Source organism: Nansenia antarctica (genome assembly GCF_963989245.1).
Source record: "Nansenia antarctica genome assembly, chromosome: 6".
NCBI classification, from domain to species: domain Eukaryota; kingdom Metazoa; phylum Chordata; class Actinopteri; order Argentiniformes; family Microstomatidae; genus Nansenia; species Nansenia antarctica.
Genome location: NC_137676.1, coordinates 31,015,329 through 31,034,654, shown reverse-complemented (window position 1 = coordinate 31,034,654; position 19,326 = coordinate 31,015,329). Strand labels below are relative to the sequence as shown.

The following is a 19,326-nucleotide window of genomic DNA, read 5'->3' as shown; positions in this document are numbered from 1 at the left end:
AAATAGAAACAAACCCACAGTAGTAGCTGATGGCTCTCGCCTTCACAATAGTCACCTGAAATGTCTTATGATGTCTCTTCATTGTTCCATTTGGAAATGTTGTTTTCAGAATTTGATGGTTTATCTATGGTAAATTAATACCCCCATTTTTTTCCTCCTCCTCAATTTTCTCCTTCCTCTCCTCTCCTATCTCTCTTTCCCCCTCCTCTCCCCCCTTTCCACTTCCCTCCTCTCCTTCTTATCCTCCTCCTATCCTATCCTCCTCTCCCCCACCCGGCTTTGCTCTTACTCTTGTCTCGTTCTTCCCTCTCTCCCTCCTCCTCCCCCTCCCCCCAGCCCAGCCACTCCTCCCCAGTCTCTCCCCCTCCTCCGCCCTTCTTTTCTCTTTTTTTTTTACTCCATCTCTCCTGCCACCACCACCATGCCCTCTGGCCCCTGTGCCCGTCCTGTGGAGAGTGCCCGCCCGCCCTGGTAGAATGCCCGCCCCGCCTTGCGCCCCCGCCCTCCTGCCCGCCTCCACCACCGCCGCCGCCACCTTCTCCGCCGTGCCGCCTGCTCCTTTCGCCACCGCCGACAACGCCACTCCGCCCCTGCCGACAACGCCATCCTGCCGCCGCCGCGCTCCACCATGACCGCCACGAAGGATGAGGTCATCAGCACCAACGCGCTGGCGTGGCTGGTCTGCTCGGGAGTGTCCATCCTGGCCAACGCCTGGGGCATCCTGAGTGTCAGCGCCAAGCAGAAGAAGTGGAAGCCCCTGGAGTTCCTCATCTGCACGCTGGCCGGCACGCACATCCTCAACATGGCCGTGCCCATCACCATGTACTGCGTCATCACTCTGCGCCGCCAGCACTCCAGCTACGAGTGGAACGAGGGCCTGTGCAAGGTGTTCGTCTCCACCTTCTACACGCTGACGCTGGTCACCTGCTTCTCCGTCACCTCCCTCTCTTACCACCGCATGTGGATGGTGCGCTGGCCCGTCAACTACAGGTACACGTAGAGAGCTGCCCGTCAACTACAGGTACATGTAGAGATGCTAGTCAACTACAGGTACATGTAGAGATGCTAGTCAACTACAGGTACATGTAGAGAGATGCTGTCAACTACAGGTAGGGTGTAGAGAGCTGCCCGTCAACTACAGGTAGGGTGTAGAGAGCTGGCGACTGTGTTTGTGCTGTGTGTGTGAGTGTGTGTGTGTGTGTGTGTGTGTGTGTGAGTTCACGTGTCATGTGTCCGTCTATGTTCAGTTCGTGTCAACTCAGTGTAGTTTCGACAGACGGAGGGAAGAAGGTGTTTAAAGTCCCCCTCGTTCTCGGACTGTTACTGTGTATTGCTTACATAGCCGACCCCATTCTGAGTTTAACAGCGAACCTTTTGAACTGTGAAAGCCTTAGATATGGAAGTAGCCATAACAGTTTTGAAATACCTCTGAGATAGAAAAAAAAAAGGAAAAAACAAACAAAAAAATAATTTGACCGGTCAGATTCAGAACTCTTGATGTTGGTATTTCTGAGGACGAATGTTTCAATCCCTTCCAACTGCTCACTAGTATGGTAACATGAAAGCAATTTGACAAAATATAATGTGTCACAAAATCAAATTTCTAGACAGACTACCTAGTCCGCTCCTTCTGTGCCGATCCTCGTTTCAGGTCTGCTTCCCAGTTCATCCACTCCAATTCATTGGTTTGAGAGGGACAGAGAGCGCCAGCCATGCGTTGCCTGTAAAACCTCTCTGCTCAGGCCACATCTGGTTGTGAGGTTCTTATGCTACTCCCATGTGTGTGGCTCTCATTCACGGCTCTATCTCCAGCTCTAGCTCCATCTGGCTTCCACAACAAGTGGAAGTAATATAATGCTTGTTGGCGCTCACTGAACAACATGAGAACAATCCATTAGGAACAAAGTCCATCACTATCTATAGCCTCCCCAGTGGCTCTTTACCATTTTAGCATTGTGTGTCCCTCAGTAAAGACTGTCTCTAGTGTACGCATGGGACAATAATAGCAGCGCAGTGTGTTAGGAGGTTTCAATGTGATTTCTCTGTGTTATTTATGCCTATGCAGATCTACTTCATTTTAGTCATGAAGCCTAGAACAATAATATGTAGATACATGTATTTATTTTCCTCCCTACTTTCTTTCTTTTTCTGTCTGTTTCGCTGTCATTATTTTCTGTTCATTTTGCTCTATTCATTCTAGAGCATGATTGTGTAGAGATGAACTCTGTAAATGTTTTCATCCTTTCACAAGACCCATGTATTTTTCTCTAGATAGTATGACAGCGTGGCTTATTCTGAATGCAACCTCTGTTAAAATTTCATCTGAAACTGACCCATTTTCCCTTCTGAATGAACTGCCTGCCTCCCTTGATGTGAGTACACACTCAGACCTGAATGATCAAATCTGCCCCTGTACTGGAAACAAATGCTTCAACATCTGTTCTCATCAGCCAGTGTTCACAATCTCTCTATTTTTTTTTGCCTCTCTCTCTTTTTCTCTAGTAATAGATTCGAGCAGCTTGATGACGTTAATCTCACCTCAGGCACTACCAGGAAAGGCTAGCGTTAGGACTCGCAGCAACATGGAGACCTAGTTCTTTACACAAAGCCAGAATGCAGACATGAAGGCCAGGGTTGCGTCCCATTGCCCTGTGCATACATTCCTAATAAGTCAACCATATATATAATGGATACATTCTGTTAGATTTGTCTTATTCTCTGTGTAGGGAGGATTAGCGGATGTCTCTATCTAGTAAGGGAATAGGATACCATGTGAATTATGGCGAATGGGGAGGCTGGCTCTTGCTTGGTTGAACTCCCTTGGGAGAGACCACTTGGGTTTCCCGCCAAAACTCCTTTTGGACAGTCAAAAAAAGCTGCCCCATTCTTGGCCTTTGTAACATACATCGATGATATCTCAGATTTCTCTCTCTCAACACACATCAGTGATATCTCAGATTTCTCTCTCTCAACACAATGACTTGCAGTAATTTTTCTGCTGCTCAACATGGCAAAAGATGCTCTCCGCTGTGAACGTTTTAGCGTCTTAGCTCAGGTGAAGCCCTTGTCTGCTCGCGTAGATGTCTGAGAAGGAAAAGGCCACTACCGCCTGCAGTCTCCTCAGACGTGTGCTGTGCACATAGAAAACACAAATTGCCAAGGGACACAAACACATTTCAGCAAATTGCTTGGCCATAACAATTACTTTGAGGTGAGAGGAAACACTGCTCACGTGGTGAAATCGAGCGAAGAGACAAATAGACCAAAGGGCATTACACTGCAGTAACAGTCAGCTCTCAAAAACAAGACAAAAACGTAATAAAATGGGGGAAATATTACTTAAAATAAGCAAAATGATCTGCCAACAGAACAGGAAAATTTAATTTAAGATATTCTTAAAACAAGTAAATGATCATAAAAATTGTGCCATTTTTGATGGAGGGCAGTGAGCGGGAGACTCATCAAGGACATGTACCATAGTTAACTAATGCAGTGGACAGCGGCTGTTTCTCCAGCGTTCCTGTCACATCGGATTTCGTAACGTCATAAAAATAAATCTGTAAGTCATGCATTTTTCCATGTTTCCCTTTGATGGCATATGACGCCGTAAATGTAACTAAAGTTCAGCCGCGAAGTTGTTGCACTGTTGTCCTATATCAGTGCAGACCGGCAGCATAGGAGCACAGGTTTCATACAGGTTAGAGCTTATTCTGTCATGGTCTGATAATGAAGCATTGTTCTTTTTTATTTTATTACTTGTTTGATCGATTGATAGCGTTCAAGTTCATTCAAGTTGTGAATGAATCGCGAGCGTCAATGCTTTTCTACGATACGGATGACGTATCAGTCGTGAAGGGTTGTCCCATTTCTTAGGGGAACCACTATGGCTTGTGGCTCTGTTCGGAGGCCTTGGCTCCAAAAGCGAGTGACTCCAAAACGAGCCGAAGTGGTAGAAAAGAAAATCGGGATTGGGCCTTAGAACATCATTTTCCCATCATTTTCCCATTTTCTAACCACCCCTTAGTTCTTACCCGATGACACCTTTTAGTAGATCACTGTCCTCTGGCTGGCAAGATAGAGTTCACAAAAGTGTGTAGCTGGTCAGCACTCCAAAAATACATCTTGTTTTCATTCAGTATCCACTGTCTACTTTCATTCAGCCTTCAGCCCTTTAAATCGTTCCTCCTCCTCTCCTTCTCCAGACTGAGTAACACCAAGAAGCAGGCGGTGCACACGGTGATGGGGATCTGGATGGTGTCCTTCATCCTGTCCACGCTGCCCGCCGTCGGCTGGCACGACACCATGGAGCGCTTCTACTCCGACGCTGACTGCCGCTTCATCGTGACGGAGATCGGCCTGGGCTTCGGCGTGTGCTTCCTGCTGCTGATCGGAGGCAGCGTGGCCATGGGGGTCATCTGCATCGCCATCGCCCTGTTCCAGACCTTCTCCGTCCAGGCGGGACGCCACAAGGCGGACAAGAACAAGTTCAACGTGCCCACCATCGTGGTGGAGGACGCCCAGGGGAAGCGGCGCTCGTCCATCGACGGCTCGGAGCCCCTCAAGACCTCGCTGCAGATCACCTACCTGATCAGTGGCATCGTCTTCATCTACGACTTCCTCACGGGGTTCCCCATCCTGGTGAGTGGGAGGTTTGACCTCGGGTCTGAACGTGCTGATCACTAATGGTAAATGGTAAATGGGCTGCACTTATATAGCGCCTTTTTTGCTGCTCCAAAGCACTTTACAACAGCCTCTCATTCACCCATTCACACACACATTCACACACCAATGGCGGCAAGCTGCCATGCAAGGCGCCGGCCCGCTCACTGGGAGCAATTTGGGGTTCAGTGTCTTGCCCAAGGACACTTCGACATGTGGCCAGCCGGGGCTCAAACCGCCGATCTGCCAACCTTGTGATCATTAGACGGCGGCTCTACCTCCTGCGCCATAGCCGCCACTGAACAACGTTCTGGATGTCCAGTGGTGTCATGTGGTGCAGAGGTTGAGGGACCTGGGTTATGGCATGGCATGCTTGATTGATCATATAGCGAACAAAGAAAACAATGTTGACAAATCTGAATACAATTGAGCTCAATCCCAGTGATAATTGGTCATTGACTTATCCATGGCCCTCTATATACCTCCATTGGATCTGTCAATATATTGCTGTCAGCTAAGTCTGCAGCTTAAACATCAAGAAGGGGGGTGTTCACACTCAAAAGAACAACCCATCATTCGTAGCTGTAACTGGAATGCTTTTGAGTTGGCTTTTAAGTTTGGCGTTATTTAAAATGTAATCATGGGAATTGTTTCGTTTCATATTCATCAATGTGTCTGATATAGACACTTGCTACTTTCAGATGGTCTGTGCTGTTAAGTGTATTTGTTTCATAAGAAACATGAAAGATACAAATTAGTTTCACACTCTCATCAACAGCATTAAATAGTTAATTTGCTGTTATTGATATACACATTGTAAGTAGCAGCTGTAAGGAGGATACCCATGTACAGTCCCACAGCCTCACAGCCTGCACATATTCCCAAAATAACTTTAGAATGTAATGTTGTTGATGGAAGGTGAGTTTGACATACTGCAGAGATGCATCACATGTTTGTGCTGTTGAGGAACCTAAAACTCTTTTTATTTTTGCTGCTCTTTAATATTGCTGCTGTCTCATGGAAGTGAACTTTGCTCCTGAATTGACTGGTGACAGCTATAACACTATCGGAGTGTGTTTTGATTTTGCCATATTTGTGAATTCATCATTAGAGAGGCTGGGATTGGTACATACATTTTGAGAGGTTCATTAATGATGTATAGCCCTTGATACTTGGAGAATATAACTTATTGATACTTGGAGAATATAACTTATTGATACTTGGAGAATATAACTTATTGATACGTGGAGAATATAACTTATAAATGCCTCATTATCTTAGCTCAACTGTCGTACTTCATCAGAATCTAAAACATTTGACTTCAAACAAGGTTCAAACTATGATTGGATGATTGGATGATCAGTCCTGGCATCCATAGCTCCATCTCTCAGCTGTTTACCAAAACGCCGTGGCAGGGTGACCAGATGGCAGTGGAAACATCTATTTGCCACTGGGCTGCTGGAGTGTGTGCACCTGCCTAAGACCCTGTCTAAGACCCTGCCTAAGACCCAGCCCTTCTGCCTGAATTTGCTTTTCAAAAATGTTCAGGATGTTTCTGGGCGTCGACCACTTGCAGTGGGTGTGTAACCTGCGACTTGTGTGTGTCTTGTGTGTGTCTCTATGGTTTACCTCCTGTACTGCCTGGGAGCTGCCAGCATTTCTCAGGGCTGGAGCTCAACCTAAGCAATGGAAACCTGCGTCTGCAAATCCGTCTGTAACATTCTGTTGTACGTCTTGTTTGACATCACAGCCTTGTTTGAGTATTGTTTGAGTTCCTGTGTTCCGGGAAGGAAGTAACAACTTCGTTTCAACCACACAGGGTGCTTTGCTAGTCTCAAGGTCATGTGACATTCAAGAGATTCGCTGGATAAAAAAGTGAAGATGACTGACAGATTCAGTTTCAGTTTCAGTTCAAAGTTTGCATTGAGCGAGGGGAGGGAGAGAGGAGAAAATATTCTGAATCGTCATTGTCATTTCCATTGCAGTGAAAGAGAGCGCAAGCAATTCCATACCTTAACATGTCGCTATTGTAAGATAATATGAAAAAGAACACAAGCCTAATTGCCACTGTTACGACTCCCAGATGTTACTCATCTACGCTTAGTAGATTAAAAGTAGGGGAGCTGAAACAAAAAAAGTGTTCTGGTAGAATTCCTTTCATTTATTGTCAGAGTGAACTTTGGAGCGTTTTATCTGGGGAAAGATGACTTTATCAGCTCAATAACTTTATACACATTTAATAATTTACATAAGGCTTCCATAAACTTGCTGATTCATACACTGCTGAATGCTGATATTCCACTACAGTGTGTACACCAAGCTTAATGTAGGGAACTAAAACAAGCCACAGACCAACAGAACTAAAGTGCAAGAATGTGTTTATAGTAGTGGTGGTGAGTTTACAACACACACGCCAAAGGACAACAGGTAGACCACTTTGACTACTTTGGAAATCCAAAATAAAGTGCTATACTATCTAGTGCATTGGTCTTCAACCGGGGGTCCGCGACCCCTAGGGGGTCCGCAGAGGTACTGCAGGGGGTCCGCCAATTTTTTTCAGAATAGTTAACAATTTTCACCAAAATAATTTGTGACAATTAAAAAATATAACAAAAGTTATATTGAGTAAACTACAAGCATTAATAGGCAATAATAAGCTACTTTTGACAAAAAACTATTTACAAAATAAATTATTCCCATGGAGCAGAATCGAACGTTAGCCGTTATAGCAAGCTAGGTGTTGCGAACAACAGAACATGAACAGCGGAACAGAACAACAGAACTACATTGAAGTAATAGTCAATAATTAGCATATCGTTAGCAATCAATATTTAGCATAACAATACTAAAAGTAAAAACAAGATATTATTAGTTACTACTATTAATTAGTGAAGCAGGATGGATACATTTGTAACAGTAACGAGACCTCGAGCTCGAGATCCAACGGCTAGGCCTACTCCTTCCACCTCGGCCCCAGCAGCGCCTGCCCCAGGGGCAGATAAACGCAAAAGAGAAAAGTCCCGAAAATATTCAGAAGTGTAACTAAAGTTTGGATTTACTTTCAAAGAAACCAAAGGAGTGGAATTGCCGGTGTGTGTTGTTTGTGCGGCGACGCTCTCAAACGAAAGCATGAAGCCATCAAAGCTGCAACAACACTTGGAGACGAATCATGGCCACTTACAAGATAAAGCACTGGACTACTTTCAGGCTCGTCTGCACTCTCTCCAAGGCCAACAGACAATGATAAGAAAATCTGCGAAAGTCAGTGAGCTTGCTTTGAAAGCCTCATATCAAGTTGCTCTTCACGTTGCCCAGTGTAAAAAACCATACACAATTGCAGAAGATTTGATATTGCCTGCGGCCACTGATATGTGCAAGACCATGTTTGGGAATGATGGTTATGCAGAAAAGTTGAAGACTATCCCGTTGTCAGACACAACAATTGCTCGGCGAATTGGTGAAATGGCATCGGATGTGAGGGTGCAGTTAATTGAGAAATTACAAACGGCGGAGGCATTTGCACTCCAATTGGATGAATCAGTGGACATCTCCAAAGACGCACAGCTCTTGGCATTTGTGCGCTTTGTTGACCAAGACGAAATGTGTGAAGAGTTCTTGTTTTGTAAGAAGCTTCCTGAACGCACAACAAGTGCTGAAATTTTCAAAGTGATTGATGACTTGCGCGGTGTGTACCGACGGTACCCATGACTGGGCAAAAGAGTGGACTGATGGCGCTTGTCAGAAAAGTCGCCCCCAAAGTGATGTGGACTCACTGCATGCTGCACAGAGAATCCCTCGCCGCTAAAAAAATGAGTGCTGAGTTTGACGATGTTATGGACACTGTTGTAAAGGCTGTAAATGTTATTAAGAAGAGTGCCCTACAAACTCGCCTCTTCGCTTCTTTATGCGCCGCTACAGGAGCGGAACACACATTTTCTTTACCATTCAGAAGTCAGATGGCTTTCCCGTGGATCCGTATTGGCACGAGTATTTGAATTACGCACAGCTATCCACGAATTTCTAATTGGCCAAAACCGCGTGGAGCTGGCTGCGCATTTCATCGACAATGCCTGGGTCTTTAAACTGGCATATCTGGCGGACGTTTTCGCAGAGTTGAACCGGCTGAACAGTTCTATGCAGGGCCGCAATACACACGCCATTCAGCTGTATGATAAGATGGAAGGCTTCCTGAAAAAAACGAAAAGATGGAGAGAGCGCGTCAGGGGAGATAACATCTCCATGTTTCCATCAGTGGAGGAGTTGGCGGATTCCGCGGTGATCTCGCCTGACGTGAAACGCGCAATTGGTAATCACTTGGAGGCACTTGAATGGCAATTCGAAAAATATTTTTCTGAGACTGAGTCCTGGAGAAAGGACAAGACTTGGATACAGTTTCCTTTCAAAGAGAATGCATCCGACGGCTCAAACCTGACAGCCGCCGAGGAAGATCAGCTGATCGACCTGTCCACAGATAGTACACACAAGTACGAGTCAAAGCCACTGATCCAGTTCTGGATCCATTGCCAAAAATTCTTCCCACAACTGACAGCAAAGGCCATGGTGAGACTCTTGCCTTTTGCAACCACATATCTTTGCGAAAGTGGATTCTCCTCCCTCACCTACCTGAAGAGCAAATACCGTTCAAGACTGCAGCCTGAGGATGACATGATGCTCTGCCTGACAACCTCCATCTCCCCCAGAATAGACAAGCTGTGTACCACCCACCAGGGCCAGTCATCTCACTGAGGTAAGCATACCTGACTTCCTGAAGCTAAATGTTTAATTGTTGAATAATAATAATAGAAAATATAAGCCTCATCAACAATAATAATAATAATAACCAATAATAATTATGCATGAACGTTTTATCAATCATAAACACATATAGGTTAATAACCCAGTAATTAGCCTGTTACTTATTAATTTTACCTTGCCTAATCATGTTCTCCCTGTCCCTGTTGAAGGATTCCCTGAGTGCCGACCTCCTGCCTGCCTGACTACCTGCCTGACTGCCTGACCCCCTGCCTGTCTGCCGACTACTCCTCCTGTCTGACCCCCTGCCTGTCTGCCGACTACTCCACCTGCCTGCCGACCATTCTTCCTGCTTGATTCCCCACCTGTCTGCCGACCCTTCCTCCTGCCTGACCTCCCGCCTGCCTGACGACCCACCTGCCTATTCCCATCAGCCTTGTTACTAGAAATAAACCTTTATTATTTAACTCTTACCTGTTCACCTGTGTCTGCGTTTGGGTCCTACCTCTGGTCGTGACAAAATAGGTTAATAAGGTGAATAAAGTAAATATAAAAGTTATTATAGGCCTTAAAATGTGACATTTAAAAATGTTTATTACATGTGGGGGTCCCTGTTCTGGTTGTCTCTCGTCCAAGGGGTCCTTGGGCTGAAAAAGGTTGAAGACCCCTGATCTAGTGCATATATATATATATACAACCTAATCTAATACATACATGGGACATCCGCTCCTTTGCCTAGTGCAGGGGTCTGCAACCTTTACTATCAAAAGAGCCATTTTTGGCCCAAAAAATAAATACAAATCTGTCTGGAGCCACAAAACACATTTGAGTCTTATAATGAAGGTAGTAACACAAAACACATTTGAGTCTTCTAATGAAGGTAACACAAAACACATTTGAGTCTTATAATCAGGGGTGCACATAACGTTTTGGGGCCAGTGCTCAGAGGAGCACCTAGGGATGCTGGATGGATAAAAAAAGGGATACATGGATAACTTATATTAGCAAAACGACATTTATTCATAAATAAAGATAAACGAACAAATTATTGTGTGCAAAACAAAAGAAACAAATGCAAAATCAAATGACTGCTCTTTAAGCATGAAAGTCTGTCAGACTCCTTTAAACACAATGAAATCAACTGACATCTCTTTAAGCACTAACTGAATGTCTGTTCTTTAAACACAATGAAATCAACTGACATCTCTTTAAGCACTGCTCTGTTCTGTAAACACTGAAATCAACTTTTCAACAAAAAGTTACAGCCTAAGCATTTATTTATGCTACAAGCTTAATCATCATCACTGCTCTCTTGACTGCTGTTAATACTGTCCTCAATTTCAACCATGGTAGAGGATGTTGTAGGCCAGGGGTCGGCAATAGGCGGCCCGTGGGCCATTGCTGGCCCGTCACCAATAATATTTGGCCCAGCAGATTATTTTGAGAATCCACTTTTATTTTTTATTTTTTATTTTTTTTTACAATATCGGACCGACAGTCCCACACCGCGCCTATAATGTCCGAATAGAGAATCTACCACCACCTGAATAATGCTTATTGTACTTTTATTCATGTTGAGAGTGAATGACACAGGGACAGACAATCAGGCAGCGGGGTGCACCGAAGCGCACTGACGCTGAACCCCTCATAGTGAATCATAAGCAGGTGGACACGGCGTGGTGCTGAAATAGCCGACATGCGGTGTGTGGTTTGAAAAAAAACCAACATCAGCTCATTAAATCATTCAAACGTAATGTTTACGTATGTGACTGCAACACACATATGAACAGTAACAAAGCAAATTCTGTTTAATTTTCTGAAAAACATTGACAACAAAATCGGCGCAAAAGTGGTGGTAGGCCTATGCTCCTGAAACGACAGAGCAAACGCGCTATTAGGGATAATAAGTACAATGAGCCATAAGCCATTCATTCAAAATATACAAAATACAATTAGGTTATTAAATACAATAACGACAGGCTTGGTACTCACTTAATGTGAAAAGTGGCATCTCCCATCGGTCACTATTTGCTTGATATCTGGTGATATTGACGTCACTTTAATCCGCAGGCAGTTTTTTTTATTTTTTATGCATCTATCGATTCCTTCGTGCGTCTTTATCGCATTCATTGAGGAAAAGGACGACTCGCATGTATAGAAAGGGAACATTGTGAGCACGGAAGATGTGAGTCTCACAACGGCTTTGCATTGATGAAAGGTAGGATGAACGTATAGTTCGCTGAATCGCTGTCCATTCCTGTTTAAATGCCCTGTTTTCACCGTCAACTTTCCTCTTTAGACCTTTGGAGAGTGACATTATGTTTCTCTTGCTAGTTAGCAGGTTAAATGTTTAGCTAACTTCACCCGACACGCAAACAACCAATCCAATAATAAATAATGTGACCTTGTCTGGAGGAGGGGGGAATCATTCAGAATAAAAGTATGTTAAATAATTATTAGAATAAGTTAGGCTTCAATACATCGTCAGTCCACACATTTATTATTCAAAACTATGGAAAAGGTTGAAACTACGTTTCAACGTTGTTGAGAATCACAACACAAACTCACTAGTCAAGCCTAATACTGCAACGAAATGGATTGGACTGCTACCTAGTTAATTATAACACTACTTTACATTGTTAGCAGGCTCACAAAACAAGCTGTGTTAGTTGACTAGCGATGTGTACATTTCTCGAAAGAAAAGTCAAAGCATTAGAACGTGTCAAATTTTTTAACAATCAATTACTTAAATTATGTTCGGGCCCGCCATCTAGTGGCTAAAAATGTTTTCGGCCCGAGGCCAAACCTAATTGCCGACCCCTGTTGTAGGCTATCACTTAGTAGCTCATTATTTTGATTGTGCAACAATTATTATTATTTTTTTTCTAATAGAATTCCCAACCATATTCCCTGGGTCAGGGGTCGAGGTGCGATAATGAAGCTGTAAAACAAACGTCTGAACGTTTGAAAGCTTCAGAGAAAAGAAACGTGAAGTCCCTTGGTGTTGTTTTTCCTTTTAGCGACGAGTCCTTCGGGACTGAATTTTCACGTGGCGGCGTGATAACCGTGCGATACGCGGAATGAAAGTACGAGTTACGTTACTTTCCGAATGTTTTGGTGAGGGGAGTCGCCGTGGTCGTCGTCGGTCGACTGTTGTGATGGATTACTCGTCGGGCCTTCGGCTGAGGGGACGGCAAATAGTTACTTAGTGGGGCTTGCAGTGATGCAGCAGTCAGCAGTTGGATTTTGAGGAAGTAAATTCCTCTCCCAGCGCTTCCAGCTGTTGGTGCGCAAGAGCGCGTTCATGCGGCTGATCTGCCGCGCAGCATGCATTTTGGCGACGCATGCGCACTGGCGCACCAGTTATGTGCACCCCTGCTTATAATGAAGGTAACACAAAACACATTTGAGTCTTATAATGAAGGTAACACAAAACACATTTGAGTCTTATAATGAAGGTAACACAAAACACATTTGAATCTTATAATGAAGGTAACACAAAACACATTTGAGTCTTATAATGAAGCCTGTTAAGTCTAAATTAGCCTAGCAACATTACTAGTAAGTGTAAATGAGCATTCATTAAAATGTTTTAAGCCCAATTTATACTTCTGCGTCGAATTTACGCGCGGCTACGCCGTAGCCTACGCAAGGGCTCTCCCAGTTTATACTTCTGCGTTATACTACTTCAGTTTATACTACTCTTCCAATTCCATTTTAATAACTCATTTCTAAAAGCAGATATGGATTCCTCAGTTCTTATTCTCTTGTATGTTATTTCCTTTAACTCCCTCTTCTTTCTATAATTACATTCATAAAATGAAAAGACAGGCAGGTGATCGCTAATATCATTGATTAATAGTCTACTTGTTGTGTTACTTTCCATATTGTTTGTAAAGATGTTATCAATTAGGGAGGCACAGTCGGCTGTTATTCTGCTAGGTTTTGTGATTGTTGGAAATAGGCTCATACTATACATTGTTTCAATGAATTCCTCTGTTTTCTTATGTTTGTTTGGATTCAGCAAGTCAATGTTAAAATCCCCACAGACATACTTAACCTTTTGTTCTGCAGTGGTAAACAACTTTTCCATATTGACCATGAATGTATCAATGTTGGCTCCCGGTTTTCTATACACACAGCTAACAATTAAATGTTTCATTCTTTCCATATTTATCTCAATAGTAATACATTCCATAATTTCCGCAATAACTACTGACATGCTATCAACAACCTTATATGAGAAACCTTCGTCTACGAACAGAGCCACCCCACCACCCTTTTGACTCCCTCTATTAATACAATGAAAATCATATCCCTGTAAAACAAAGTCTGAACCACTCTCTGCATTGATCCATGTTTCTGAAACAGCTATGATGTTGAAAGGTTTTTTAAATTGTCCTAAATAATCCTTTATATTCTGGAAATGTGCATACAAGCTTCTACTGAAGTGAATTATAGATATACCATGTTCATCTGTAAAAAAACGAATTAAATTGTTGCTCTGTATAATAGCAGCAGTTGGTGTTGATATTTTCCAAGAAATTATGATCTGGGTCTATGTCTTGTTCAAAATCCAGCATTTGTAAAGTTGTTTAGTGCAATATATATAGTAGTATAACATATAATATACCATATAGTATACATATGATATATAATATCAATAGTACAATACGTAGTAGCAATAGCAATAATGTATAATGGCTTTGTTGAGAGTGCATAGTGCTAAAAAAATGCAGTACCTGAGAATACCCATGAACACGGGACAGACTTCTAGTCTCTCTCAAACCTCTCCAGTTGGTCTATACTCCTGATACAGAGCCCTTTGGCGTTTTCTGCTCCACCCTTTGGTTTGATGAAAACCTTGCAGCTGACAGTCCAAGTGGATTGTATCTTGCCCTGCTTTCTAATGGGGCTTTTCCACTAGAGGGCTGACCCGGGTCAGCCCGGGCTGGCCTGCTTCTTTGGCGCTTTTCCATTTGTCGGCCTGGGTCGGGTCGGGTCGGGTCGGGTCGGGTCGGGTCGGTTCTTTAGCTACCCATCGAGGTCAGGAACCTATTTTGAGACCCGGAACCTTTTTTGCCAGGCTGCGTGTGACGTGTTACGCTGCACACCGTTGATTGGTCAATGGAAATCGTCATCCCATGTTCATAGATTTCATCACTAACCGCCATTTTTAAATACCACAACAGATTTCGCTCTAGGAAAATGTCACTTACAGTTTCTGTAATAACGTATTAATAAAGATTTGAAAAAATATGATAACCATCGTATTATCTTAGTTTAATGTCTATGTTTAATTTCATTTCAATGCATCATAGAACTTTTATTTACAACAAGCATAACACAAAAATCGCTATTATGGCGATGTGCTGTGCCTATGCTGTCCTTCAGTCCAGCGCGCTTCATCATCCCCCTTCTAAAACTGCCATCTCCCCTTTCCATCCCTTATGTCATTTTATCAATGAACATTGTATTAATGTTATTTCAACATTGAAGTCTCTTTCACACATAGTTCCCTGTAACTTCAATGGAATCCCAAGCTGTGCCGTCCAGGCATTTTCGCCGTTCACTCATGAGTCAAATGCCGGTAGATACGCGTCTTGTTGGCGTTTCCCTGGTTGCGAGATCTAAACTACTAGAACTGAAATCGTCAAGTAGGCTAACAGGCACGTAACATCCATATGCTGTATATATAAATAAATATATTTGACTACCAGCAAGACAGCGCTGCACTCGTATCTATCAGCCTGTCTGTATGTCATAATGATGTCGTGGAATGGTCATTGAATGCCGATGCTGAGATACTGTGCTGATGGACCATTCGCTGACTGTCTTAATAAATCAAGTAGCTACAGAGATTCCGACCCGTGTTGAACATTCTATTTCCTTGTCAAATCGTGTCTGCTGCGCACCTAATCTATCCTGAGATGACACAACGCATTTAAGATCACAATCCTCAATAGATTGATTCCATCGTTTTACCGACAAAAGATTCTACAATCTATCAGCCTTTCCGTAGAAATACATCGCTCCCTGTATAACGATATATATATATATATATAACGTTACATGTTTTAAGGCTGATCTGTGCATGATGGTGCTGCATTTTGACATAATTCTTATCGCATTTCCCCCCGTTGTGCTGTGCTGTGCCGTTCCATAGTCCAGAGCTTCATCATCCCCCTTCTAAAACTGCCATCACCCCTTTCCATCCCTGGCGTCATTTTATCAATGAACGTGGTATTATACATATTTACATATTACATATTACATATTTGTTGTTATTTATGGAAGTGTCCGGTTGCTGGAGGAACCAGGATGCCGGCTACACTGCACAGTTTAGCCGCAGCACCGCGCCAGCTGGTTGAAACTCCCTTTGACAGCGGGGCGAGAGAAAAGTTTTACCAGGGAATTCGCTCTGCGCTGTGTCGACCGTGATAGGAGTGTAGTATCGACACCATTCAAATGGTTTTGGATTCCCTGTCCTCTCCCCTATCCGGACACGTTGGAATTGTTATCCTAACCCACGGTAAACCACAGTTATTAACCCGCAAAGGGTGCCTCCGGGCACCGTGTTTGTCCGTGAATAACACGGCACACAATGATACTAAAGTTCATAAAGCAGACAAGTGAAGGCAGTGGTTTTAAGGGTTCAAAAAACATGACTTTATTATGTGTACATAGCTTCCTCTCTCTCTTTCTCTTTCTCTCCAAAAAACCACGGTTAATAATATACCACATGCCGAGGAAAAAGTATACGATAGCTTCAAGTTCCTCCATGTCGCTATTGTTGTGGCTGTGTTGTGTCTCGTGAAAATATACGTCACCACCATGGCGCGCTGTTATGACGCGTAACTCCGCCTACTATCTTCTACTCCTCCTACTCGTTCCTGGTCTGTTGTGTATAGTGGAAAACCAGAACTGTTCAAAAGCGTGCCGAAGCGAGCCGACCCGAAGCGAGCCAGGCCGATAGTGGAAAAGCGCCATAAGAAACCTTGCTTGCCTGGAAATATCTGCATTTCTTTTGGTGAGATGCTCATTGATGTATACATCTGAGCCTTTGATATTTCTCCCCTGCCTAAATCTTAACAGATTTTTTTTTATCTGAGAGAGACCCTACACATGAAGATAAAGAATCATGGATTGAACAGTTTTGATCGTATTGTGTGTGGTGTGCTCCGATATTCCCAATACAGCACACCACATAGATAAAGATCTGATCTACGACAGTCTAGACTCTAGAGTCTCGTCCCCCAAGCCAGAAATCTCACGTGATCAGGGTAGTAGTACCCTGACTGACTTGTACGAGGCAGCCATGTGCGACAGGGGAAATAAAGTGCAGAAGAACGAAAAGAAGAAGACGCGTCAGTCAGCTCGCTTCTTGATTGGCTACATTCCATTTCACGTCACAATCGGACTCCGGACTTGTGAATTTCGCCCACACATTAAAGGACTTTTGATTGTAAATGTTGAGCATGTTTCATATTCACAATCGTCGGCCCCGACCATTTTCCGAGCAGATTGTCGGGAGAAATTTACTCTTAACACACCTCACACCACAGAGTAATCTTGTAGGATAATCTTTAGAGCCATCCGATAATCGTGCGTTTGCTGTTCTTGGTCGGAAGGGGGGAAATCGGGCCAAAAATCGGCCAGATTATCTTTATGTGTACCAGGCTTTAGGCTAAGGATACTTGTCTCCATCTCATCGTACTTAAACTACAACCCAGGTCCCCCCACTTTGTTAGACCTGGAAGTCCTTTAGCATGTTTCTGAAGTGGTGCCATCTCTCATCATCTAAATGTTCATACTGTCATACTATACACCCAGTGCGGGGACGACGACGACTGTTTCTCTGACATGGCCCAGAGCTCTGTCTGCCTGTGTGTGCTTGGGAGGAGGAGGAGCGAATGGGAAGGAGGAGGAAGCACTTGAGTCAGCAGCACCAGTTCACACACACTCAAACCACTGTAGGCTCTGCCTCTTAGGAGACGGGGAGCACGGCATGCTTATTGTGGGCCAGTTGTGAAATTAATACGAAAAGGGTAACGAAGATGTCATCACCGTTCTACGCTAGCGTACCGATGTCCCCTGTAGAGCCTCCTATAACACTACTTTATTATTTAAATGAACTTTAACGTTTCCCAGCTCTTCTGGGGCTGTAAGTAGGTCATGCTGAGAGGGAGGGAGGGAGGGAGAGAGGGAGTGTGTGTGTGTGTGTGTGTGTGCGTGGAAGCATGCCTGTATGCATGCCTGTATGCCTGCATGTGTGTGTGTGTGTATGCGTGGATGCATGCCTGTATGCATGCCTGTATGCCTGCATGCGTGTGTGTGTGTGTGTGTCACATGGTCTCTTTGCTCCAGTGCCCTTCAAGAGATGCTCCCAAACACCACAGGGGGGAGGGGGAGGGGGGTGGCGGGTGGCAGGGTTCTCTCAGCCTGAGTCTAGAAGGCTGCTCTACCCAGCAGAGTGCAGCATTGCAAGTCATTATGATAATTAATGGTTGTTTACATCTCACGGCAATGTGTTTTTTCGGCGTAGCGTACGGGGAATGAAGGCGTTTGGCAGAGCTTATAACGGGTCCTTCATAGGAGATACGTCTACTTATGAGGCTATGCCCTATGAGAAATGTCCTCTGTCGTGTCCTTGTTTGACACTTGTGTTGTGTTAGCGGTATATATTAGCGTAGACTGTCAATTTAGTGGTTGGTTGGTTAGTAATGAATTGAGTCAACATCAGTGGTCTGGGAGTAGGAAGCAACAACAATCTCTTTTTGAAGGGTATTCACTATTCACTCACAGCTACACATGTGCACGTCTACTCAGCAGAAGGGAGAGTACTCACGTCGGTATCTTTTCAACTGAAACATCTGACTCTGGTACAGGGGCCCTATGCTGACCCAGGCCAAATCCTCCACTGACTAGCCCTAAATCGTCATTTATGCAAATCGCCTTGGTTAGCAGCTGCTGTTCAAATGTAATTAGATTAGCCACAGTTGACTGGCACAGAATCTATATTCATGGTTAAGTCTACGTAGTGTGGAGTATGCATAACGGCCCAGTTTTCTCTTTTTTTTATTATCCTGTCCACAGCCACAGCCAGACTGGGTAATTTATAGGGTGGAACAACACAGTATAGGACGGATGCACTGTGCTGCCTCACTGGTTTTAATGATTTCCGGTGGCCTGCTGCAGCTGAGGAGACCAGAGGGAGGAACATTCATAACACCACCGAAATGACAAACTATTACCAACCAGTGTGTGAGGAGTCCAATCTTACCTGGGCTTGTTTGGGGGGGGAGATCGAGGTCACATCACCTGGTGCTGTCGGCTGGAGGAGAGAGGTTCCTGTCTCTTTTTCTTCCAGAAACTTCTTTCTTCCAAAACTTTTAAGTGTGTGGTCGGGAGCGTATATATATTCCTCTCCTCAGTATTCGGCTTGCCGGCTCCGCTACTTGTCAGGTTCTCATCCATTTTTCAGTGAGTTGGTTGCCATGCAGACTGGGGTCTGGAGGATTGTTTTGAGCTTGGAACTGGCCTTGAAGTTGCCCTAGGTGTGTTCTGGCTTCCCCGTGTCTTCTGGACTGGTGGTAGCAGCCACACAAGCACCCAGGACGTCGGCTGTGTATGAGAAGGTGTCCTCGGAGTAGCAGTAAGTCTAGGTGAGATGGAAAAATATCCATATCACGATAACTAGAAAACATTATCACAATAACGATATATAAACTTCAACTATATATCAACTTCCAAAAATTGCCATAGATCACAAAAGTATTGATAAACCATTGCAGAGGCTCATAATTGCTTAGAAGTAATTGTAGCTGTTAGAGTGGTATAAACACTTTGCCCTGTGTATTTTATTCACATTAATATACACTCACTGAACACTTTATTAGGAACACCTGTACACCT

The 19,326-nt window shown here is 44.0% G+C and overlaps 1 protein-coding gene across 1 annotated transcript in view; it reads left to right on the top strand.

Annotated features, from left to right (window-relative positions):
• Window positions 1–628: 628 nt before the first annotated feature.
• gpr153 (G protein-coupled receptor 153) overlaps window positions 629–19,326 on the top strand; it is a gene marked incomplete at both ends in the record, with an annotated part of 48,763 nt that continues 30,065 nt past the window's right edge. The window contains 2 exons of the mRNA XM_080534348.1: window positions 629–990; window positions 4,203–4,638. Coding sequence (XP_080390474.1) covers window positions 629–990; window positions 4,203–4,638 — 798 coding nt within the window. The remainder of the gene's footprint in view (window positions 991–4,202; window positions 4,639–19,326) is intronic.